The sequence below is a fragment of the Rhopalosiphum padi genome, chromosome 4 (genome assembly GCF_020882245.1).
Source record: "Rhopalosiphum padi isolate XX-2018 chromosome 4, ASM2088224v1, whole genome shotgun sequence".
Lineage (NCBI taxonomy): Eukaryota > Metazoa > Arthropoda > Insecta > Hemiptera > Aphididae > Rhopalosiphum > Rhopalosiphum padi.
The window spans coordinates 48,813,129-48,840,561 of NC_083600.1; the positions used below are offsets into that span (position 1 = coordinate 48,813,129).

Consider the following 27,433-nt stretch of genomic DNA (forward strand, 5'->3'; position numbering starts at 1 on the left):
ATTAAACTGAAAATTTAAGAGGTTGCGGAAATCAAACACTTAATATTATTATCCTTGTACTCGTATTTATTTCATAATTTTATTATACAGGTATTTGTTGGTGAAACCAACTGTCGATTTTAATTTTTAAATGATTATAAAGTACGTAATATTTAAAATTTTTATCATCCGAAGCAGACAACTTTTCTATAAAACAAAAATACAAAATTAGAATTTGGTGATTTATTTATTTTTTTTATTGCTATGGAGTTAAGTGGAGGTAAGTTTATGTAAACTTTAAAAGCGTATTTGCTAATACTCATAATAACACGAAAAATAAGGACAATATCGAAAAGAGTTCGTTGTTTTTTTAAATTTATTATTTTGATTTACTGTTAAATGTATCATGCTAGAAAACAAAATGTATTAAAAGTTCAAACATTGTTACATTTATGCTACGATATTTTTTTTTCAACTGCCCGAGTATTATTTTTTAGATCATTATTATTAATCAACTTATAATGTTTAATCATTGTTAAAATAATATTTTCTATCTGTTAATGTATATGGTTTACAGGATTTTGAAATTACAGATGACTATTTAAATTAAGTTTTATTTATATAATAATTTATCGGTACTTGAAGAATATTTTTCTCGAAACCTTTTATAGATATTTTAAAAAGCTTTTACCATGACTCCGAAGAAAAATAACTTTATTAAAGTTTATTAAGAAACAGAAAAAGTTATACTACACTTTATTATTAACGATGCTGAATTTTTCTGTCAAAAGAACAAAAGGTACATTACTATGAAAATATGTTGGTATCACCTAGTGAGTTGTGAGTACTTATAAATAACTTTACAGGTCAAATTTTATAATTGTATAAAAATATTAAACATTTTTATACATATTTCCCTTAAAGTTGTCTATAATTATATAATAATAATAATAATATAACCTTTAGTTGATTACAAAAAAAAAAAAAAAAAAATACTTATACGTATTGATGTTAAAGTTTGAATATTAAAAATAATAAAATAATTGTGTCTATCTCTTTAATTGATGAAATTAGAAATGGGGATTCAGATAAGTTTATATGCAATCAAAATAACTAATTTCACTAAAAGAAAATTTTATTATCATCAATTTGGATGTTTGATACTTATTTTGCTTAAACCGTCTTGGTACAAAATTATCGTGTATTTAGGTAAATATCAAATAATTGAAAAAGTTATTACTTATTAATTTGATTAGAATATTTAAAAAAGTTACTGAGCAGAGTTTAATTAAATCCACATATTTTTCTGATTTTTATTTTATTCGAGGTAAATTTAAATAGTGGTCAGAAAATAAAGTTAAAAATAAACAGAATATTATGATTGGTTGAGATTCGATAAGACATACTAAATCAATTATTAACGATTAAACGATATACTATTGATAAAAGAACCAGGATATCGAAACTTTAGTCCTGTGCTTACCTGAATTAATCCCTACAATACTGTTGTCGAATTGAGGTTAAATTGTTATTAAGCGTGATATCGTTTTGATGACAAACCTTAAATGACAATTGACCACATTATTTACGTAGCGTCTGTTGCTTCCTGTAACTGCTGCTTAAAAGGGTGATCATAAAGTGCTTCCAGCGATCTGGTAGGAGATAAAGGAGTTTGCAGGTCCATTAAACTGTTTCAATAATACGTATTATCAATTCCTCCTCCTTTAATGCTGGAGCTTATAATATCTTATTACTGAATCATGATCGGAGCATACGGGAAGGATCTCACCCGAGTCTACCATAATTATTGTCAAATTAAAAATTTGATTTATATTGGTATATTTTATACTGCATCAAAGTCAAACTGTTGTGTTTTTATTTTATAATATACCTGATACTAAGTGATAAATGTGAAAAATATCAAGTCCTTTTTTTTATTTGGGCGAAAAAAAAAATGAGAAAAAACGTAAATTTCACACAAATTTAATTTTTGACAAAAACAATTTTGTTTTTTTTTGTGTGTTTGCGTATTACTCAAAAACGAATAACCGTAGATACTTGAAATTTTCTTCAAATATTTATAATTTAAATTAATATTTACGATACAGTTTACAAAACATTTTAATTTTGTTTGAACTATTTATAGGCAATATAAATTTTCATTTTTTTAAGTTTTTTTTCTATAAATTTTAATGAAAAATTATTTAATTGATTTATTTTCCTTATCTTAGTAATATTTACTTTATTTTTTATAGGTATTTTAAGTTTTAAATTTGGATGGGATTACTTATTTAAATGATAAATAATGATGTTAATTATTTCATTATAGTTAAACATTTTACGGATATTATTATGATTTTTTTTGAACTCTGTGATATTTTTGATTTATTTTATTATCTATTTATATTACCAATCAATATGTCATTACATTTTGAGTTTTATAATATGGTATAAATATAATATAATATATTATATTATAATAATTAAATTCTAATAAAATAATAAATGCAATATTTTTTAAAAAATCATATCAACCTATCGTAATATTAAAAGTTAAATAAATGACTTAAATAGCAATAAATGATATAAATGTAGGTATATCTAAAAACCATATCATGAAATTTAGTTTTTGATATAGGCTGACAGGCCGTCTCCGCTCAGATCGTTTTTGTATATAAATGATATATCATTTAATTCAGATTTAATACGCCCATAATAGTGACCCATAATATTGTACAGTTGAGCGGTACCCACTTGCCTACTTTTTATTAATTGTAATTCACTCAATTGCTAACAACTGCAGGTACGCATTTTAATTTTATAGGTATTGTTTAACCTATTGCGTATTATTTATTTTTCATTTTAACCAAAAATATTTAATAAATAAGTAAATAAAAAAAACATTTAATTAATTACTATCAGTTTTTTGTTTTATTCTTACTATTTGGGTTTATTCATTTTTCTATTCTCTCCATGTTTATGCTAATTTTGGGAATCTGAATTGATTAGGTTATTTATTCATAAGTGCAATTGCCTAGTACTGATATTTATAATTATTAATAACTGTAAAACTTATGTAAGATTAAACATTTACAAAAAAAATTAATGAATCATAAACTATTTAAATTTGTATTAATAACATTGATATTTACACATGAAACGTATAAATATTTACTTAATAATCAAATGCATACGTCTATTACTAGGATCAATGAAGCTAGTAGAGGTTCATAGCTAGTAGAGTGAAATAGCTCATAAAGTATAATATTTGCTTGTCTAGCTCTATAAAAATAGTAGTTGAACAATTTATTTCGGCAAGTAAGATTGAGTAGTAATACTATGCCTGTTTAGTATAATTTGAAAATAAAGCAAGCCTAACCTTATCCTTTTTGTTTTCATTGATTCAAGGTTTAATGACTAATTATATGGCTTATAATAAGAGTGCGGTTAACGTACATTACCACATCTAAAGTAGTAAAGTTTAGTATTCTTAGAAAACGATTAGGTAAGATTAGGTTGGCTCGTTTTTTAACCAAAGTCATTACTCTGCATTTCAGAATATTAATTACAAATTAACAAGATCGCACTGGTTATATATTAATTAACTAAAATCATTTCGCAGTAATAGTGATCATTTGAAGTTTTTAATCATAATAAATCATAATAAGTTTTAAAAATATAAAATAAGTTAAGTTTGTCACAATTATTAATAATATACGTGAATCGGAATATCGAATATCATTAATAAAAAAATTAAAAAAGTGTAGTGCAATATGGGAGACATATGAAGTTGCCTATATAAAAGTGTCTTGAGCAAGAACTTTTATATTTAAAATATTATAGTATTCTATTTGATATAGAAGAAATTGGTGTTGAGATGGTTTACCTTGTGCGTTTATCGATAAGTAAATATTAATTAGCGAATTTCATAAAAATAAAATATACATATTATTTTCACGACATTATGTTTAATTTTTGATTGCAAGTTGGTAAGTTGGTACAACGGCATTAAATACGATTTTATTCTATTTTAAATTGAATGCATAATATTCTTTCTTCCAATTTTCCAACATAAACTACTCATATATTTTATTATTGTTAATTAATGTAGTAACGGAATAAATAAATAAAAAAATAAAAAACGTTCACGAAGAAAGAACATTTCACGTTTACTGTGTTGGTGGTGAATGCTAATATCGCAGCCATAATATTATAATGCTCTGCCCGTCGTAATAATAATATTAATTTATTAATATTGTCTCGTAATAATATGATCGAGCGTATTGATAACGGGACAGTACCAGAACTTTCTCGTTTGAAACAGGACGTATTGTCACTTTATGTACACGATACGTGTACGATTTTGTAGGTATACCTACCTGAAATATTTTTTTGTAATTAAAAAAATTATTAAGTTGGTGTACGTTGATTTTTGTAACTAAAAGTTAGAATATTTGAAGAATTTTGTCTTAGTGTTAATAGTATGTGTAGACTATATCACTTTTAGAAGACGTGTATATTATGTTTTAATATTTTATCATCTGTTTTTATACCTATTTTGTATTTTAATTAAAAGGTATATTAATAATTTCTATAATTTGTTTGAAATATAAAAATAATTATTTAAATTCATTCATACATCGCTACTGTTACATTGTACTTAATGCTTTTTAACGTAGAGCTAACAGACATTTTATGTCACCTAAATAATATAATAAAAAATGTGAATATAAAATACAAAAAAATACTTTTTCGTAACTTACTTATTACTATGGAGTTTTTTGCAATTTTTGCAATTAAATATGCAACTTTTTTTTTTTTAATAATAACATGTTTATCTAATTGTTGTGATTGAAGTAACATGTTGTGTGCTGTGTCCCGAAAAGTAATGTCCAATGTTAAGAAGATAGGGAATTTAAAGTCTATATTTTATGGTTAATACATTTTTATTATTTTATAGTTTAATTTTAATCAGATCACGTGGAAAGCTACCTGTTAGTTTTAAAAGTCATATGTTCTTCAGATGGGTAAATAAATAATTTATTTCTCTAGAATATGCATTTAATAGTATTGATTAAATAAGCTATTAATGAATATTAAATAGTTGAACTTTGGTAATTACTATACTATTTATACTATTTACTTTGTTGTTGGTCAATTTTTTTTTTCATTAGATTACTACTTAATTTTACGATGGTATTAATTTTAGTTAATTCTGAACAGAGATATTTACTACATGTTTACCTCGATGGTATTTATGTATTTTTTGAATAACAATAATAATGAAATACGATATAATACTATTGTCGTTGTATTCTTAGGTGAATGAAATTAGTAAATACTATGAAATCTAACTGTCAATAAATTATATTATACAGTTTATGAACAAAATACGATTTATAAATAATATTACATGTAAAAAAAAAAAAAAAAAATTCTAATTATAAATATCTTAGCAAAGTACTTAAGACTATCTATATACAGTATACATACAATAATAAATAAAACAATATCATTTTAAAAATAACCACACAAATTTACACATACAGTTAATAATAATGAAAAGTACTAAACATATAATGAATATGTGTAACATGGCGTCTAGTGTCTTGGCGCTTAGGCCATTATCGATCAGGAACAATGGGGTCCGTGGTTTGGGTTCATCGATGGGCACTGCCTTGTAGCCCATCCAGCCGTTGCTGTTCTTGTCCGCGCCGACCGTTGTCATCGCATAAATAGGTGAGATCAGTCCGTCTATGTCGTACGTATCATTTGCACCCTGCACCTTACGCCCCATTTCTTCTTCGACGAACCACGAACGTTTCGGACTTGAATACCTGTACACAAACAAGATAAAACAAAAATAAGTTCAACGCAAATGTTGAAAACGATAATGATATATTATATTTTTTTTAAAACTAAATTAGTAGGTAAGTAATTAGTAAAATGTAGGTTCACTAAAACTTGTACATTAAAACGAAATATTTTGGATAAATAAATAAATAAATAAATACAAAGAAGTGTGATTTGATTATTGGCTAAAAGTTAAAATCAAGTAAATTGCCTAATCGAGTTCATATCGGAAGTAGTGTCAATGGACGCTTCCTTCCCTTACACAGTCCAGTCTAGTTAAAAAAAAAAAACAACACAATTACTTATTGTATTATATTTGTAAACAAATTGTAATTTTTTTTTATGTTTCCAATACAGAAAAAAAGTAAGAGCCTACACTTGCCTTTTGATTTTTTTGTACGATCTCTTCTGATTATATATACATATTAAATTATATAAAAAACGAAAATTTCATGAATCTCGTTGTCATCGTTTCATTATAGTATGCATTAAAAATAATTAATTTAAATTGTAAAATTTAATTGAAAAATCAATATTATCATTTTATACTTTGTGATTATACTTAAGTATATAAAACGTTCATTTTTAAAATTTACATCGTTAGTCATTGGTTTAATGAATAAAAAAAAAACTATTTATAATTTGTAATTTAATTTTGTTTTGAAAATTGTATTACAATTAATAATTTAGCATATCAATTAGTTATTGTTTCGTATTTTGGTAACAAAATTAGTAGGTACCTACGTGTAAAACATTACAACAAATCGAATTAGAGTACTACAACAGTTCAACGTTATTGATACAAATGTTTTTTTAGATATTTATTTTAGTTATTGTTTGTTTATTAAGAGTATAACAGGATTTTATTTTAAATTGTTTCATTTTTTATGAGCAATGTCGACTTATTTAATACCTACTTATATACTGTATACAATGTATATACATGTTGTATTATTTGTGCACTTATTATTCATTGTCACGCTGTTCACAATTGAATTTAAAGATCTGTTTACCTTTTCACATATTGTTGTCCTACCTAACTTTTTATTTAGCAATGGTTATAGTGCAGTAATTAATCATTCTTAACATGCATTCTTAATTAGTCATCACTGAGTCCATTAAAAAATCAAGTTTTCAGTTACTGACCGTCAAATGTCGATGTACCGATTACTGGAAGCTTAATTTTTACCATAATACGATTAAGTGTTCAATATGCATTTTTTATAGACTATTATAGTATTGTTTTCAAATTAAGCGTTGGACACAAATCAAAATTAATAGTGATTGAATAATATTTTATTTACAATTTACAGATCAAGAAGTTATTACTTAGATTTTCGGATTTTGAATCGGCTCAAAAAAAATTCCTCTTCTTTTTCATCAGTTAAGAATACTCGAGTATAGTTGATAAGACAACGTTTAATTTTAATTTAATTACATTTTTTAATGATTAACACTATACATATTAAATAGACAATACAGTCCGAACCTTTGACCACAGAATAATTTTGCCGTTGTTGCTGATCTGTTGAAATTTCTAAACGTACTGTTTCAATTTTACAAAAAATGTTGAGGTCTGAGGACAACGCTTAATAATTTTAAATATAATATTGCTTGTATTAATTATATATTTATAATGTTATCAACTGGATCATAATTTCACGAATAAATAGCTGACGAATAATTAAGTTTAAGTGATTACAATATTTTTCAATAAGTCAAAAACAGTACTACAAGCAACTATTCTACAGGTGGTGGAATCTTTGTTAGCATGCCTGAAGTCGCTTAATTTCTGGCGCTAATGTAAATATTGAGCACTTATTTTTAATGGTAAAAAGTGTCTAGTTAATAGCCGTATACTTGCCGCCTCGTATTACTATTAATTTGTTCTTACAAGACGTAAATTACTTTCGAAGTTGATTTTTTTTATCCATTTATGCTCATCAATTTATCATACGTTAATTTTCTGTTATGATTTCCATCTTCCCGATGATTCAATTTCTATTCCTGTGCACAAGGGCCGTTACTAATTGTGTCCCGAAGGCTTTTGTAACTAACATTTTTTTTTTCAGATTAACGACGTTTCTAATTCGTTTCGTCATGACTAGTTCGTATCTTTGTTAGTCACAAGCAATTATATACCAATATTAGTGTAATCTTTTTATCCAGTAGTGCTGGAGGATCTCTATCGTATATTTATTTTATTTTGGTTATACGTAAATTAATCATCAATTTATCTCATTGTTTCTTTGATTTTTATAAAGTCTATTACTTTCGTACAAATTAATTTTCATTATCATAACAACATAATAATACTTGCACACCAATTCTATTGGATCTCCATTATTTGATGCTTTTCATACACTATTTTGTGTTTTTACTGTATGTTAATATTTTACATACTATTTTCACTGTGGTTTGCAAACGATTTAGTTGATTTAGTATTTTAAAAAGAGGAAATCTCATGTCATTTTTAATAGTACGCGAGTACTATTGAAGATTATCGTAGTTTTATACTATAATGGTCAAATCAATTACACTCAACTTAATAAAACAAAAATGTCAAATGTGACCAGTAAGATGTTTTTCTGATAAAGTATATTAAATCAATTTAACTGTACATCTGTAACTTAGAGGATATGGTACACACGATTTTATGATAAAATAATTCATTAAAAAAAAATATATTTTTACTATGTAACGAAAAAGTACAAAATTAGCTCAATATTAACGCTTTCTTAAACAAAAACTTCCTTAATGTTGAAATTACTTTAAAAATAATAATTTGTTTGCCAGGCATATCATAATTCAAATGGGAAATGGCCTTTTTCTGTATTAAAAAATGTCAACAATTATTTACGATCATCATTCATAATTAGTCATTGAAAGATTAGTTCAATCAATATTAAGCTTTAAAGACGATTTTTCTAGAAATATAAATTAGGCAAGTCTTGTTATTAAATTTTCAAAAACATTACTTATAGCTAGAAAATTGATTATTATTTAAATATATTTATAATAGGAGTTTATTTCATTATTAATTTTGTATTGAAAATATAAATACATAGTATAAGTTATTTGTACAGATAAAAAAATGTGCTATCTGATTAAATAATGTGATATTGAACACTAATAACTTGAAATATTTTATACTATTTAAGAAGTGTGTTATGGTGATAAAAATTTCTGTTTTTAATTTGAGAAACCAGAACTCCCTTTTTATATTTAATTATTTAAAATATACAGATGTACTTATCTAAAACAAAGTTCTAATGAGTAGGTAGTTATAGAGTAGATAATTTATTTATACTAAGTATAAATTTATAAAAAATGATTTAAATAAAAAAAATATAAAATAAATCTAATACTGAATCTAATATTTATTATATTCTAACAATTTTTACAAATTATAAAATATCGATAAATATTATTATTAATTTATTATTTTTATTGAATATTATAATTTTTAAATGTTCATAATCTCCATATTTTCCAAGTCTATTACTCTTATTATCTAATGTATAATAACTAGGATACTACTCGTTTAAATTTCGATTTAGATATATCAAAACTTTCAAAATATTATTATTGAAGTGAAAAACGTAGGTTCTTATTATCTAAAAAATAGTTGCTTCTAATATCACAGAAAATATGACCTTTATCTAAGTATATTTAAGAATTTTAAAAATGAGATTTTGAATAACTGCATTATTGAAGTAAATAAACATAGCTTACTATTACTTAAATTATAAATATATTATATTATCACAATGGTTATATTTCTAAATGACATATACTTGAATCCGTCAGTTACAAATACGAATCGTTTTTACGGTTATTATTTTTAAAACCTTCAAACAAAGAATTATTTTTATAAGACCTCTCAACCCATTTTTGAAATTTATAATAACCTTGCAGTGTATGATCTATGATAATTATGTCCATTCAATTGGTCTCACTTTTGTTACGAAGGTTGAGAACTGTTCTATGTGGTATCATTATATGCTACTATTTACGGTCGAGGAGAGTGAAAGATTATTAGAGTATTTTGTCCATGAATTTTTTGCATAATATTGTATAACTAAAAATTAAAATCATATGCTCAAATTGTATTTTTTTACGTAGGTACGTATTATATCATTGAATTGAATACTAATGTAAAAATTAATGTTATTATTATTGTCGTTATTTATAATTTCAGAATACTATGTATATTAGTTAATATATAATATATTATAGGGATATTATATACATATTTCGTTTTTGAAATAAACTATAATTAATAATGCTACATATTTAACCTAATTTATCGCTGCATACCTAACGTATATTATTTATCAGAGTTTATTAAATACTTAAATAAAAATCAATTTCCATTTTATTATATGTACCTATTTTTTTTTTCATAGAACGTACTTAATATTAAATTATTTGTTTTAGATTAAACAAAAATAAATCAATCATGGAGAAGACGTTCTTCAACGAGTCACATTTACCAGGTGAATAATTATTAATAAGATAGGTACCTACATAATTGATATCATAGTTTGGATTCAATATAGATTATACAATACTATATACATTAATCAGCAGTCTTCTAAATAAATGAAATATAATTTTACTACTGATCCTGTTCCTGTAAATACTGTATTATATTGGCATTGTTCCGGATTTATAACTCCTATAAATATATTTTTATTGTGAATAACTGTGTATTGATTTAAAGTATTATCATTTTAATTTGTGAATTCACTTTATGAACTCCGTGCGATTTGTGTTTAGATCCTTGAACTGATCGTATTGTCGTGTTACGGATAATAAGTTTGACACAAAAAAAAAAAAAAATGGAATGAAAATAGAAAAATCACCATCTTATTAACCTAACCTTGACACTAAAAGCTATTCATAAATGATTACATTTTTTTTTATAAATATTATATTTCATATTTATCGATTTCCAATGCAATCTTTTCAAGTTTTTCATTAAAAAAAATCAGTGGTATATCCAAAAAATTTACCCTCTCAAACTCATTTAGTGCTATTTATATGTACTTCGTTATATGGTTACCATAAAAAAAAGTAAAACAATGAAATGGGTATTATATTATTAATTTTAAAAACAACTGAGTAAAAAAAAATCCTATTCAAAAATAATCAGATGTGTTCATATATTTTAATTATCACTTTACTATTATAATCGCCATAACAATATATTGTACCCAATACATATATTAATATAGTATTAATACATTCGACACTTCTACCAATGTTAATGTATAAAATTGCATAATTAGTATTGTTACACAAAACTGCAATTATTATTAAGTAACGTTATAACATTGCGTGTGTAAATAAATATTAAATCAAATCAATAATGTATTATCAACAGTGTGCTCATTATACTTGAACTTGACTTATTAAAATAATAACAATTATTATTATAAAATTGATGTATATTTCACCATAAATGTATGTCATGTATACATTTACAAGGAAAAACATATTATTTATATCAAATAAGCGGCTGAAAGACAAATATTTACGACATGTTAAATTTAACGTCAATTTGCCAAAGAAAAATGAATAAAATTAACGTAATTTTATCTTTTATAGGTACGATATTATCTATTGTATTAAGCTTACTACCATTACATTAAAATGATAAGATTCATTGATTCCTATTTTTATTGATATTTTCATCTATAATATATGCATTTTTTTCAAGCTAAACGGTTTCTTTGCCAACAGTATTTATAGCATATTTCATAGTCTCAGGGTAATGGTGGAGGGGATTAATGTAAATGGTTATTGTTTTACCTTATATTTGTTCAAATTAAACAGCAGATAAGTAATTATAAATAATTAAGAAAATAAGAAAATCATTATTGGATCTTCAATCTAATTTTTCATTAACAGAAATAGTGTTTCCAGGATATTTCCAAGAACTATTTAACTTAACATTATTTTATTCATATATTGTTTGTATCCGAAACATGCCATATAGATCCATAGTTTAGTTCTTACGTTTCGTATGTGCATGTATTATTTTAATTCTATGAAGCCATGCAGGTAAAATACATAATAACTTTTCCTAAATTAAAATTAAACACATTTTTATTACTATAGTTTTGAATAATAATAAATCTAAAATACATGTAGCTAAAAATATTTTGATTTGAACAAGTATAGTTGTATGATATTCGAGTTTAAATTATTTGTACCTTTGTTTAATCAATATAAAATTATACCAAAAACATTAAAATAATTATTATGATTTTAAATTGAAATGTAACATTAAAAATATTTTAAATATTTATAATTTAAGTCATGTACCTATTGCATCTACTATTAGAAAAAAAAAATAGTGATAAGTAATATTTTTTCTTACATAATTAGTAAATTAAGTATATTTAATAGGTACATGTTAACTTATTTTTTTTTTAACAATTTATTTAGTTTACAAATTAATTTTCAATTTTCTTTCGTTACTACATATTTAAATCCTGCAAAGGTAATTTAATTAAAGTTCATAACAAAACTGACTAAAATATAATTATACAATCTAAGTATTAATGGAATTTAATTGAAAATTAAAAAATTAAAAGGTTGTAATGAAATATTATTTTTTTAGTATTTAAATAACATTAAATATCTCTCTTTCCTCTTTCTGTATATATATATATATATATATATTTGCTTAAAATAAATTAAGTGAAAATAGCATGGGTAGAAAAGGTAGAATGTTTATTTTTTCTAACTAAAGTTATAACAAACTAAATTAGTATATGCGGCTGATGGTAAATATTCAGTATTGATAAAAAAAAAAAAATATTTCATTAAAAATCAAATTATTTGATATTCAAATACGATATAATAAAATTATTGTATGAAAAGGCGTTTTTTTTTCTTTCTTGGATATAAACATTTCAAATATCCAATTTATAATTAAAACATAAATACGTATTTATACATCATTTTGTAGTTTTGTATAATATTGAAATGTAACAATAATTTAAATTACATTTACAATTATTGTCTGCAATATCAGTACCTAGTTAATAAACAAATAGTTGATCATTCCAATGAACCAATTATCATGAAATTTGGTGAAATGCCATTCAAAAGGCAATTAACTAAAGTATCTAACAACCCGATGGAATATTCTTGATTGACATATTCCAGTTCATTTTAAATACATAACGTGTAAATAATCTTTTTATTTTTCATATTTGTGAATTTTGGTAACACATCTTATAAAAACACTCGTTTTAGGATTTATGATTACTAGTGGTTTATTAGTGTGTAAAAGTGTTTAACATATTATTTTTATCTAAATAATTTTGATTATGATTATTTACACCATTCGTCATGTGGGTGGCAAGTAGTTAATTAATGACATTATTTAAACGTATATATACTGAATTTATTTGACCCATTAGTTATTAACATTTGGTCACTTCTATTTTTAAACAATTTCAATGTTTTTAGAGATATTTAAGAGAGTTAAAAAAATAACAATTACCTATTTAGTAATACGTATTTTGAATAAAATATTTAAATTACAATCTTAAACGTATAATTTAATAATAATATTTATTTTGAAGTTCAAATAGGATAAATATTCTATCTAAGGATACCCTAAGGAAATTAAAACATTAGAATAAATTAATTCTTCATATATTTTTATACAAATTTCATATACTGTATATTAACATTTTTTTGATATTATAATTATTATGCTCTTGTTATAATGTTATAATCTTTTAAGCTGCCAGTTATATGTACTACACGACACTATGATAAATGTATCGCTATGGCTGAGATTTTACAAAAAGCAAAAGCAAATAAATTGACCATATCGATCTATAAAAATAATAAATAAAAAACAGTATAGCAGGAGTACGAAAAATGTTTTCTGCTACCATTAATCATTATCCCTCAGAAAACGTCAGTAGGTGTCCCACAAATGATTCACGAAAATGAGTTGATAGAGGTACATAAAAGATGTGAATGGCAAGGATAAAAATATATTTTTTAATAATATAAATCGCCAAATTAAGATTTTTTTTTTATAAAAATATACAACACAACCTATAGATAAAGTGATATTGCCCTTACTATGTTTTAGTATTTCACATAATAATTAAAAAAAATTGAAACATATTTACCCATACATCTTTATGCGTTGTCTTCCGTGAATAGTAAAGAGAAAATAACAATTTATTATCATAAATTTCTATGACGCAAAACGCCAAAACATATTGGTAAACCTAAGCACATTTATACATTTATAGTGTTATAATAAATTATTATTAAATTTTGTTTCTAAAAATATAATATAGTTCGCCGAGTAACCTTAGAGCATCACTGTGGCAGTTCAATCAAACCGCACGAGACGAAAATATCGGAGTAGGAGAAAATTAAATTGTTTATAAAAAATTTAATATTTGCAATAGTATTAGCTTCATTAATATACGTGAATCCGATAACAATATAATTTATAGTGTTGAGTCGACATATCGAACTTGAAAATAAATAACCGTGACATTATTAATTTGATTTTGTTGTTTTAATAGTTTTGAATAATAATTCATTCGTTAATGGATTAATCGACAACAAATCATTCAATGAATAGTGCCTACCTAATAGAAGTAATTATTGTAATCTGCAGACTGCAGTAGTGACCAGTGACTATTGACCATAATTCAAATCGTATACCGTGGGCATCATCAAAATTCCTATAGGTACAAGCGTTAGGCGCAACTGTTTATCTGAGTTTGTCGATAAAGGTTAAAAAATAACCATACAGAATTATATTATTATTTTCATGTGTCGGGAACACAGTTCAGCGCTAGACAACGTTGTATTATTGTTGGTATAATACCAGCTATTGTTCATTAATAAATATTGCGTTAAAAAAAAAAAATGATTCTGAAACGAGCAGTGTCTACTGTACCTACGCGAGTATGTTGTGATTGTTTTTTTTTGTTTTTTGACACAAAATTCTTAAATTGATTCAGATAAGATATCAAAATATTATTCATAATTTTGATAGAATGGGTTTTCAAACCTAAACTAAAATATTAATATTCTTAATGATCTTATATTATTATATGTTTCACAAATATCTATTAGAATTTAAAATGATTAAAAAAAAAAAAAATTACAAAAACTATATATTATTATCATAATATGTACTACTTATAAATACACAGTGGCCGATTTAACATAAGACACTTACGGTACGTGTATAATAATCGTTAAATCTATCATTCCGTACATAGTTTTAATCATTTATAAAATAATAGCTACTTTATCATTTAAATCTCACGTATGTCAATTGCAAATTGGGTTACATTTTAGTCAATGCTAATTATATCTATTTGCATAATGTTATAATTTGGGACCAAAAGTTCAGGGATTTGCATATTTACTTTAGATTGCTTGATAAATATCTCAGATTCATGTATTTTTTTGTAATTTCATAAATTATATAACATTTTTCATTTTTATAACTTTTTCAGAAACGGGTAATTTTAAAATTAAATGATTAAAACCTTTTTTTTTTCTGTGAATACTTGAAAACAATTTTATTTATATCTTCTAATCTACCAAATAGATAAATAGGTACTTGTATTTATTTAATAAACAACATTTAGTTACGCTTTTAAATAAATCTAATCATTTATTGTTTTAAAATTAGTTTTAATTCTATAAATAAAATATTAAAATTTTTAATATATAATATTTTTTTATGGGCCTTTATCCTTAAATTAAGTTAGTTTATTCTGCACCATTATAGCATGTACCAATAAAGATAAATCATTGATTTATTAAAATACTATAGTTTGTTAATAAATATGAGTACCTATATGACCTTGTAGAATGTTATCTTTCGTTTTAAGAAGTGCATGATCATTTAATAGGCTATGTTCGAGTAAAAGTTAATTGTTAATAGGCATAGGAACTAAATTATATACTAAGTACATGAAGGTGAAAGGATATTTTATTTTATATGCAATACAATGGAACTTCCTTTAAATATGCTAACAAATGTTACGTTGTTCTTAACGTTCATTAAAAAAATATATTTGACATATTTGTCAATCTGAAACCAACTAAGCATGTGAAAATTTATTTTAGATTCTAAGCGCAGCAATGATTGTATTGATTTAAAAATGATGTATTTTGTTATTGTCATAATCCTCTAGAGCAGTAAAAAAGGTTAAATTATTTATATCAATAATTTTTTTCTTAGGCAAGTGAATCCAGTTAATAATTTAGTGATTCGAAGTAAAAGATATCCAGCACTTTTTTAAAATAATTGGTATAAACAGGATTTTTTATGCAAAACCAGTTTTTGACAAAATCAATTTTCCTATTTTGTTGTAATTCAAAACGAAAAGCATCGATGATATTTAAATTTTTTAACAAATGTTTATATTATTCTTTTCTATAAATTATACAACTTTTAAACGATTTTGACTTTTGTTTGAGCTATTTATAGACATTTGATATTTTTTTTTCAGTTTTCTATTCCATAAATGTCGATGAAAAAAATGCACTTGGTCAAAGCTTTATATTTTAATACAATATTTCTCATAAGTATTTCATACTGAAACCATTGATTATAAAATAAATTATTCTACAATCAATGTTGGAACTAATCTAAAAAACATATACACAGATTGTTTTATTTATTAATAAATAAAATTTAATTTTTTAAATTATTAATTTGAGTTATTTTATTGTAATTTAAACAAACTTTCATGGAAATTTGAATATTTTACATAATATATTATGATATTATTGTATATAATATATAATGAAATTTCTAAATATTTAGGTTTATTTTAATCTAATGGCTATTTATACCACTAACTTATTCATATATAGTTACACCGGTAATTTTGTATTCATTCAAAAGTTAATAACAATAATGCATGGTCCAAAATCTAAATAAATACTATTAATTTATTACATTAATTAAATAAAAATAATAAAATAAATAAAATATTTTCGTATTACTCATATTATATTATAATATAGTAAAATAAATTACTTTTTATAATTTATTGTTATTCTGATATATATATATATTATAATAATATATCATCAAATATACATAATGATATCAGAAGACAGACGGTCTTCACTCAAAATTGTTTTTCGTATGCAATAATTTATTATTGAATTCGAATTGAACACATTCATTCGGTGAATTACTCAATGACTGGGTACATTCGACACCTACTGTACAGCATAGTGGTTTCCTATTTTCCCCCTATTTTATTGATCACTTTCCCGTTGTTTAAAATAATGTTTTCATTGATTGATTTTAACTGTCTTAGATGAACTATGTATTCACGCGAATAGGACCTAGTTATTCAATAGTACAATATATTACAAATGTATAGAGAGTAATTATTTTAAAATGTATTGATTTTATTGAGATCCTAAAGTAATGTATAAAAATAAATAACAATTATTTATTTATTTTTGATAAAACGATAAAACATTTATAAACAATAAACATAGGTACTATTGATACTTAAAATTCTCTATAGAGAAGTAGTTAAGTATTTAAATACAAGCATTACGGTTATGTTTTGTATATTTCATATACATTTCAAGTACATATTTTGTGATTTTAACATTTAAACTACCAAGTAAAATTCGATGGGGGTTTGTCGTTGTATAAATATATAGTAGAAATTCCAAGTGTTTAATGTTGATCATATTTCAAATGAAGATAAAATAACAAAACCATTGTTGTTGAAAACTAGTATTAGTTATTACGTAAACAATTACCGTTTATAAAGAATTTTTTAAGGTCACGTAATACAAATAAAAAAAACATATGATTATAAAACCAATACATTCATTCAGTAGCGTTCTTAGGATTCTTCATTAGAGGGAGGGGGAATATACGAATCAACTGCAAAGATGTCCGTGGAGACCATAGTAGATCATATAATTTTTATGTTTGTTACCACTTACCATCTGCAGCTGTTATTCGTATTATTGTCAAATTATTATAATTATTAGGTATAATAATTATCTCTGTAAATATTATCCTTATTATTAGTGTTAATAATGATAATGAATCAACAATTATTAAATTTATCAGTTACCATTATACCAATATATTTATTTATAGGTATACACGATCAGTTATGCATGGATATCGTTGTTACAGATAATAATAATAATATAAATATACTTCAATACCTGTTATTTGTTACTAAAAAAAAGATTATACAAGCCCCTCCCCGTGAAAACGTCCATACATTCATCATGTGATAAGGATATTAAATAAATGTTAAAGTTAAATTATGCAAATTCAAAAAATATATTAATGCCAGACATCGGAAATATTATGATAACGTACTTAACAAGAGACAAGAGTTATATAAAAAAAAATCTTAATTATTGCCCTTTCCACCCATGGTTTATTTTCGTATTCACACTGGTTTGTGTGTTATAAGTTATAACGGTAACTGTTAATATATTATTATGATATTATAATGTTATGTATACGTTGACCAAATACAGTGATCAGTGACCTACAGACGTAATTATTATTATTATTTTTTTCTGGCCACCATAGTAATTTACTTCTAAAATGTAACTACCTTCCATTTATCAGCTATTTTTATCGTAAAATTAAACATTGAAAAAATTTTGATTTTTTTAAAATGGTAGAAGTACTTAAGGACCATTGTTTTTGATACTTGGATTTATATACCGTTTGAAAATGTGCTGTAATATTTTATTTATATTTTTTACAAATAAGCACTACCCATTTTAACTGTAAATTTTGAATAACGTAATGTTTTTGAAAATGTCGGTGTATCTGAACTAACAACAAACCGTCTCTATGAGTGATAACTTTATCTACTAAAGATAATAATTCTCAATAATAAAATATAATACAAAGTAAAATTGAATATTATTTATTTAAAATATAAAATTAATGGCAAAATAGTTACAATTTATAAGATTGATATTAATAAATAAAACAGTATTCAAAAATCATCATAATATTATTATCTTTCACATTTTCCGAAACTAATAGCGTACACTAGTACCTATAAAATGTTTAATAGTTAACACAAAAACCTCCTCGTTCAAATTTCGAATAGAAACGTATCGTAATAATTTACGGTTATAAAGAGTGGTTTTTGTTTAAAAAAAGAAAATTTTGCATCATTGATGTTATCATAGATAAATATTATGGTCTAAACAAATAAAAAAAAAAAAAAACAAAAAATTAGGATATGTTATGTTATATTATTAGTATATCAACAGAGAAATATTTTCAAACAGTATTAAAAATGTAAGCATATAGGTATTTAAAAACGTGGTTTTTACGTAAGTACGCTGAAAAATCACAAAAATCATACTTCAAAATTTAAATAGATAAACGTACAGATGATGACGTATATTACGCATTTCATCGAACGGGAATGAGGTTTGTCGAGCGGGTTCGATCAAGGGCATAAATCTCGAACAATCATTATAAAAATCATAACAATAATGTCACGTACGGCGACAATAGTACCTATACCTGGCATTACTATTATTATATTGTGCCAGGTCAACCGAAATTTCGGGCAAGCTGTCGAGCGTGCGGCGGCGGCGGCGGCGGCGGCGATGTGTTATTCGGTGGAAGAAGTAGTATTATAATATTATAATATTATTATATAGGGAACTGTGTTCGCGCGCACGTTAGGTATAAGCGGTTAATGAGATCAACACGACTGCGGCATCAGTAGTATAGATGCGGTGGAGGTAGACGAGGTGGCAGTCGCGGACGTCTGAAGTAGACAATGATTTATGAACGTATATATATATATATATATATATATATCATAAGGTCACGGCTGTTTCCGCCGCGCCACTCGGTCGGTCCCAAACTTACGTCGTGTCAATACGCGTCGACGTCGACGGCGACACCATCACAATTTCACACAAATCCAACCGAAAGACATCACTTCTCCTAGGGCAAACGTATAATAATACATTATAACGTCACGTGGTTTATTATACGTTCACACTTTTTTTTTTTTCGTTATGTACCTATAATACCATAGAGCACACACACACACACGCGCGCGCGAATATTTATGTACTTACCGAAAAAATAGCGTTCGTACTACACATTGTCGATAAGATTATAAAAGACGTGATAACTTACGGCACGCCCGCCCGATTCGTCGCTGCCGCTGACACTGCTGCGTAGGTAGTCCGCATTATATTATACGTATACTGACGGGAATCCCGGTAAAATATATTATATTATTTCATATCGGCGTAAAGCTCTCTCGCGAAAGAAGAACGGACTCCGTTGAATAATATATGACCGCGATGGCGTAATACGCGTATATTATTGTATTATATTATACCGTGTACCGCGGCGTTTGCCAATATAGCCGCGGACAGTCCTGCTACACGCCGAAGGGTTGGACACGGTGCGCGCCGCGTATACCATGCGATTTATGTGATGATAGGTAATGACGATATTGTAGAGCCGGTGCCGAGACGACCTTCGGGTACCCACATAGGTGTAACGACGACGCGCGAGGTATCGGACTCGCCGAGACGAAACGGGCGAATTCCGCCATTGGATAAACAACGACGATAATAATAATAATGCGTACGATCACGAGCATATTGTGCAGCATAAAAATACGTGTGCAATGGCCTGGATTTACATCGAGAGGGATATTGTTTCACTTTTTAAAAACGTTCAACACTCGAGTTCGATATGAACAATAAATAATAGTTGTTGAAATTATTATTATTATTGTTGTTCAACATCGGTATGATTATTTTTTGTGAAGTTTCATAAGATGAAATAAGCTAATATTTTTTAAGTCGTCTTGGTGGAAATGTGTAAACGATTTAAATTTGAAATTAACTTCATGTTTCTAATATCATTTATCAAAACGAACTATTAACGGCAATATTTCATTTCAAATAGTCTATTGAATTAAAATTATTATAATGATATATCAATAGATTTATTTTTATTTTTAAGAGATATTGAATAACTATTGTATTTTTTTAAACTGACGATGGAATTTCCCTTTTCGTTTTTTTTTTCAATTAATTTTGTCATTTTTTATTAAATAAGAAGTGATTCTTAAGTTTCGTGCAACCTTATCTATTGATCAAACGTTTTATCTTTGATTTTCTCATTTGTTTTCTCAAGAAGAAGCTACGTTGACATTACATGCTATCTCCATCTTTTACAACAGATGATATGGAAAAAAAAATTTACAAAATAATACAAATAATTTAAAATAAAAATATTAATAAGTATTCAAAATATTAAGTCACGTACGGCCATAGATAACGATTTACATTTTGAGTATAATTATAATGATTTTATTCTAATTTCGTCTGAAATCCATTGTGGTGGAAATACAGATCAAGGATTTTTTTATATTGCCCATCGAACTGATTATTCAGTGAATTTCGGTTTAGTCATTTAAAGTGTAACGAATTTTATGTAATCAAAACTATTTTTACTAAACGATTTTTATTTATTTTTATATCTGATAAATATAAAAAAATAATAAGCAGTGACTTGAAATATATTTACCAATTAAATAGCTTAGTATTTTATTATATACGAGTACCTACGTAATTGTTATTACTTTAATTTCATCACGTTTGTACTAAAAAAAAAAAAAAAAAAAAAAAAAGAAAATTTGATATTTTCCTTTAATTTAATTTTTATTGGTTAGTTTTTACTTTTAATTCTATGGTTTAAAAAGTTTATTACACTATTTTTAATATTAACAATTATTAACTTAAATATTTTATGCTAGTCATAGAAATAAATAAACGATAAGAAATATTGAATATCTTACGTTTAGAACACGGTTATTTACTCGGATAGTTAACCGTGGTTTATAAAAATTAAAATTGCATTACCTACCTACCTATATAATTTTGAATCTTGTAAAAATGTAAACAAATCTATATTCATTTGTAAGCCCGTCTATTTAGGTTATGACATACAAAAATAGTATTTTATTTTTATATTTTGTCAATAATATAATGCATAAAATTATGTAAATCTATATTTTTTAAAATTATAATACTTTACTTTATAAAAAGTTACATAATAACATTGATTGAACCAAAAATTAGAAAATACATCCAATTTCAAATTAATTTTTATAATTATGTTTATTTAACAAAGATTATTGAAGTATAGATTTGATTTTATGTCTCTAGCTAAAAAAAATGCTACATACTTCTGATTCCTTAATAGTTGTTAGGATAGATTATTGTTTTTTTTATTTTAATAGAATACTGAATTTGATTAAACCAATTAAGTAAATGTTATTCTTAATAATATTAAGAATAATCTATGCATTTTACAAAAATTTCTTAACTGCCTATTTAAAATTATTTATTTACATTTAAAATAATGTTTGAGAATATCTAACTATTAATAAATAAGTTTATGTGTTTTATCATAAAACTTTCATGCATAATAATTGTTTTCCCGTGTGATAGGTTTATTGTTATACAATTGGTAGAGGTTTTTAAGGTTATGTTTATTACTGGGCGAAAAATTGCTAAATATATGTCTTGAATTGCTTAAAGTAAAACAATAAAACACAATAATTATAAAATATAATAAATAATAAAAAAATATTCCTATACTCTAAAAAAGTGTAAAAAAAAATATTAATATTCAATTAAACAGAGGATTTTATAATTTATTTAATTTTAAAATAAATAAATGTTTAATTGATTTATGGTTTTAATATTTTTGTAAGATACAAATAATTAAGCACGTTTAGCTTAACTCAGAATATTTTAGTAAAAAAAAAACAAAATTACAATAATGGCAATTAAAAATAAAATAATGAAATTTTAATTCAGGATTCGATGTACATTTATCAAACTTATTAACTAATTAAATATTTAATATATTCAAAATACGTTGTATACACAATATATAAGTATTATGTATAATATATACAGGCGTGCAATGTAATATGGTTCAATTATTTTTTTTAAAAATGTTTTTATTTTGTTCACTTGATTCGTTTAAAATTGGATTTAAAAGTTATAAGTTATGAGTTATGATTAATATAGTAAAATTGAATTGACTAACAGGAAGTATTTTCTTTATGTTTTTTTATTTCTATACATATTTTATTATAGAACTATTTTTACTATAGGTATTTATAATTAAGCAAATTATTGAGTAAATCTTAAAAAAGTGAGAAATCGTGGTTTTGTGCGTTTATATACATAATATAATAGAGGTACTTCTGCATTCTTGAAAATAAAATATATACCTATATATATATATATATATAGCTCTAAAAATAAAGGTATTTTTTTCAGTAAAAATAAATTGGATGAATTAAACGAAAATTACGATTTGCATTTTTTTTTTTTATTTGCTGAATCAGTTGTATTTATCGAAAATGATTTTTCAATAGGTATTGTAATCGTCAACGAACATAAAAAGGTCCGTATATATATATATACATAAATATACCGTTAGGTACCGACTTGGGACGAAATAAATGAACGTCGAGTTGTATTGTCTTTATATTGCTTCAAAGTTCTAAATACCGCTATTTGATTTCATCATAAATATACTATTATATAGGTATAAGTACCCACTATAAACAATAGTGTTGAACGTACCTTTTCGCCTGTGTCGCGATGTTTATGTCTGTACGTGCGTACAACACACGACGTGTATACACCGAATCGCGCTTGTTATTATTGTCACGGGTTAACTATTATATCAAAGTATTATGATATTGACACTATATGTATATATACGACATACGTACACGACTCGCGGTTGTCACGGCGCGGCGTGTGGGTCGGCGGCGGTACGACCAGTGTCGGCGATAACATGCGACTACCGGCACTATGGTCTTCGGAACAACACAACACTAGAACACAACCGTGTTTGCCGGGTGTACAGATGGCCGGAGACGGGTCGTTCAGTGAGAGGAAGAGTGACAGAGAGACGCGGTCGGTGTTAGCGCGCAACAAATAACGTTTTCTGCGGTTTTTTTTTCACGGTTGATGCTTTGTATGAAATTTCATGCCGCGGAGTCGGCCAATTACAGTGTGTTCCTCCACCTTGGCAATGGACGCCATTCAAAAGGAGAGGGGAAAGGAGTGGGTACTACTTCGGGAGAACTTGCCACACGTGCCGGGTCACGTGGTCGCGCAGACTGTAGGTCCGGTACCGGAAGGGGCAGGTGACTTTTTGCGTTAGCGTGCTCTTCGGACCCGTCGTCGTCAAGATATTATGTAGGTACCAAACGTCGAAACATAATATTATACGGTTGCATAACAATATAGTATACTATCCGGATATCCGGTTGTGTGTTCTTGTCGGACGTCTTGTGTGTTACGTGTCTTACTTTTGAATTATATTCTCACCGAGTTGCTTTTTCGTTTGAAAATCGGGTCGATTATAACCAGTTCGATTCTAACTTTCATAATTTTATAACGTCACAAAAAACAAATACCCATAACAGCTCGTTTGGCCGTTTATGTCACAATAAAAATGTACGTCTATTACACAAATCAAGTAGTGACCATATGACCACAATGTACGTGTAAAAATACTCAAATTAAATTTATAAACGTATCAACTCTTATATCTATATATCCTCCTCTATAGGCATATAATAATATGTTAGCTATTTATTATTTACTACCATATTTGTGCATATTTTACGATACTGATTAGCATAGAAATTAATTAACTCGGAAAAACGGTATTTGCACCTATTCGAATATTTGGAGCGTTTCGGATGCCTATGCTACCCCTCCACTTGAACAGCACACATTGAAATTTCGAGGTGTATTTTGGCCATTTTGGGACATGCGGACTAGGAGACTATAACAGAATGTCGTGTATCGTTATTCAACACAATTAATCATCATTGTCAAGTCTCGAAACACAAGTATAAATAACGTTATCGTGACGAGCGACCGTCAAGCGTATAAGCAAATGTAAATAATTATTGTTGAGTTTTTTTTTTTTATATTAGGTATGTTGTATAAGTAGTATATGCATAGGCACGAGGCATAAAATAATACTATAACTATAAAACTACTATAATAGTCCTTCAAGTGGTAATAGTGAATATAATAATAATAATATCATCACAGAATTGCAGCTCACTAGCTGGCGCAGCTGTTACACAGACGAACGGAGCATGACAACAGCAGTCTATAATAATACCTCATAGTTAACTGATGTTTGGAAAGTCTTCACCTCGACTGTTGATAGTACTGTATAATGATAGCAATTCGTACGCCTCCTAATACTATATGTAAAACGACCACCTTGGGCCGCGCGTCACGTTTGAAAATGAGTGAAAACTTTTTAAGTAAACATACTTATGTATTTACTTAAAACATAAATATAAATCTATTTAGGACATTTTTTGGGTAACTTTACCGAAGCACGTTTTTTTCCTTATACGGTTGACGTTTAATATTAAAATAATGATGTTATTATAAAGCATCAAAAATAATAGTTATATAAGTATTAGGTTTTTTTTTTTAAATTATTTTACAAGGTTAATCATATCTGATCGTAAATCTAAGTTTTTGTGTCATCAGTTAGATTCGAGTAAGTATTGTAAAATGTACGTGAGTGGTTAACTGCAGTATGTAGATTGCATATTTTTAAGTTTTTGTATACTTTAAATTTTTAGTTTTATTTTGTATTTATACAAGTCTAGTTGAATTGATAAAAACGAAGCTATATATTATGCCTATTCTAGATAGATATATGTTTATATTATTAAAAATCATGTATTTATGTATAAATTATATTATTTATTAGTTACAAATAAATAATTAAATATGTTTAATATGTTAAAGTTATATACTCTAGGTACCCCATATTATATTAAGTCGTATTTCCAGTGAAACAAACAATACGATGTATGCAGTTTGCATAATATATTGTATAACAACTTTATTCAAAACAAATTAGGTTTAATATAAAATATATAATGGTTTAAATTTTATAAAATTATTAGGTTCTAAATTTTTTTTTTTAAATGTTATTTATATTAGTTATATTTATATTATTATTTTTATTTAGATATTATTTTAAAATATTTTTTTTACATAATGAAACGCTTTTGTAAAGAAATTAAAATGTATATTAATATTCTTACTGATATATATATACATTTTTTTTTATTTATAAACGAGTATAATATAGAGTATAGACCCATATGATAAAATAAGTAAATAATATATATTATACATATTCAATATATATACATACGGGTGAATAATGATATAAGATGAGTAGTGAGATACCTACTACTATACAAACCCACTTGTTTTAAAAATATATACGTATATTGCATATCATATATGCAAATATACCGTATGTTTGTTTTTGTATTTATATTCTTTCATTTAAAAATCCATCCACAGAAATTAAGATTATTCAAAAGACTAAACTCGACATTTAAATCACTTATTTATGAATGTTCAATAAGACAAGTGTAGTCAAGAACAAAAGTAAATTATTACGTATGGAAAAGTTATAAATTGTATAAAATACCTATATTTTGATTAAAATGTTCTATTAAATCATTCAAGAACTCGTATTAAATGGATATGAGAAATAATTAACACGACAATTTAAAAATTTATATACTAAGTAATATTATAATAATGATATCATAATATGATTATGTATTATAAAATATAGGTTTACTTTTATTAGTCCAATAACTGAAAATATAATCTATATATTTTGAGTATCAAAATGTCATTAATTTTCCATGATTCATGAAAATAAACTGTTGAACGATTTAAAAAATTATTAAGTACTCATACCGGCTATATCCTCTAATAATCGAGTTTTTCTATAGAGATATCAAGTTATAGATTTTTTTTGTTGATCTTTTAGTTGATAACAATTTTAAAATTGTTAAAGTCATATTTAAAGTTTAAATGTTCATAATCAAAATTAGACGAACTGTTTTCAATATTTTTTGAAGATAATGATATACCTATGGCGTGCACATGTGTGTACGATTTGTGTATGTAATATTAATAAGCGCTTTAACATCATGTTATGCATTCCTATTGTCTACAATGCATATATATTATTTATTATTATTAAACAATATATGTATATAAATTGGTATAATAATAATAATCGTGATTTCACGTAGGTAGTTTGACGTCAGAGGATTGAACATGCATATTGAAATAAAAACACATTTGCCAATAACATTTTTAATACGGAAAAAAAACTTTCGTCGAATAATTCAAATAAAATAATTATTCTTATTATTCGTCACTAAGTACATTTATCATCACAATATTATTTGTATCGTTTTTATAAGTACAACATAAAATGTTAAGTACATTTTAAAAATATAGATTTTTGTATAATTATTATAGTTTTATAAAATTGAACGTGTTTCAGTATTTTTGTAGTCCAAAATAATAAAATGTTGTACATAAATCATTTATTTTATACTATTATACCTAGGTATTTGAAATTAAAATCACTATTGTATTCTTTTTTTCGTTAGTTTACATACTTGTA

The 27,433-nt window shown here is 25.3% G+C and overlaps 1 protein-coding gene across 2 annotated transcripts; it reads right to left on the reverse strand.

The window, feature by feature from the left end:
• Positions 1-5,328: 5,328 nt before the first annotated feature.
• On the reverse strand, positions 5,329-24,281 carry LOC132929579 (uncharacterized). 2 transcript variants are annotated; one of them, XM_060995029.1, is made up of 2 exons: positions 14,001-14,179; positions 5,329-5,816 (listed from the first exon to the last, which is right to left on the reverse strand). In XM_060995029.1, the coding sequence occupies exons 1-2, from the start codon at positions 14,060-14,062 to the stop codon at positions 5,492-5,494; spliced, it is 387 nt and encodes a 128-aa protein (XP_060851012.1). In that variant the 5' UTR covers positions 14,063-14,179; the 3' UTR covers positions 5,329-5,491. The 2 variants fall into 2 exon arrangements, 1 of the variants encoding a protein (XP_060851012.1); XR_009662123.1 differs by lacking the exon at positions 14,001-14,179 and adding an exon at positions 23,521-24,281 and having other exon boundaries at positions 5,633-5,816.
• Between the last annotated feature and the right edge of the window lie 3,152 nt (positions 24,282-27,433).

Coding starts and splice junctions, on each gene's coding strand:
- LOC132929579 (XM_060995029.1), bottom strand. CDS start 14,062: ATGATAATAAATTGTTATTTTCTCTTTACTATTCACGGAAGACAACGC. Junction 5,817..14,000: donor CAACGCATAAAGATGTATGG/GTAAATATGTTT, acceptor GTTTGTGTACAG/GTATTCAAGTCCGAAACGTT.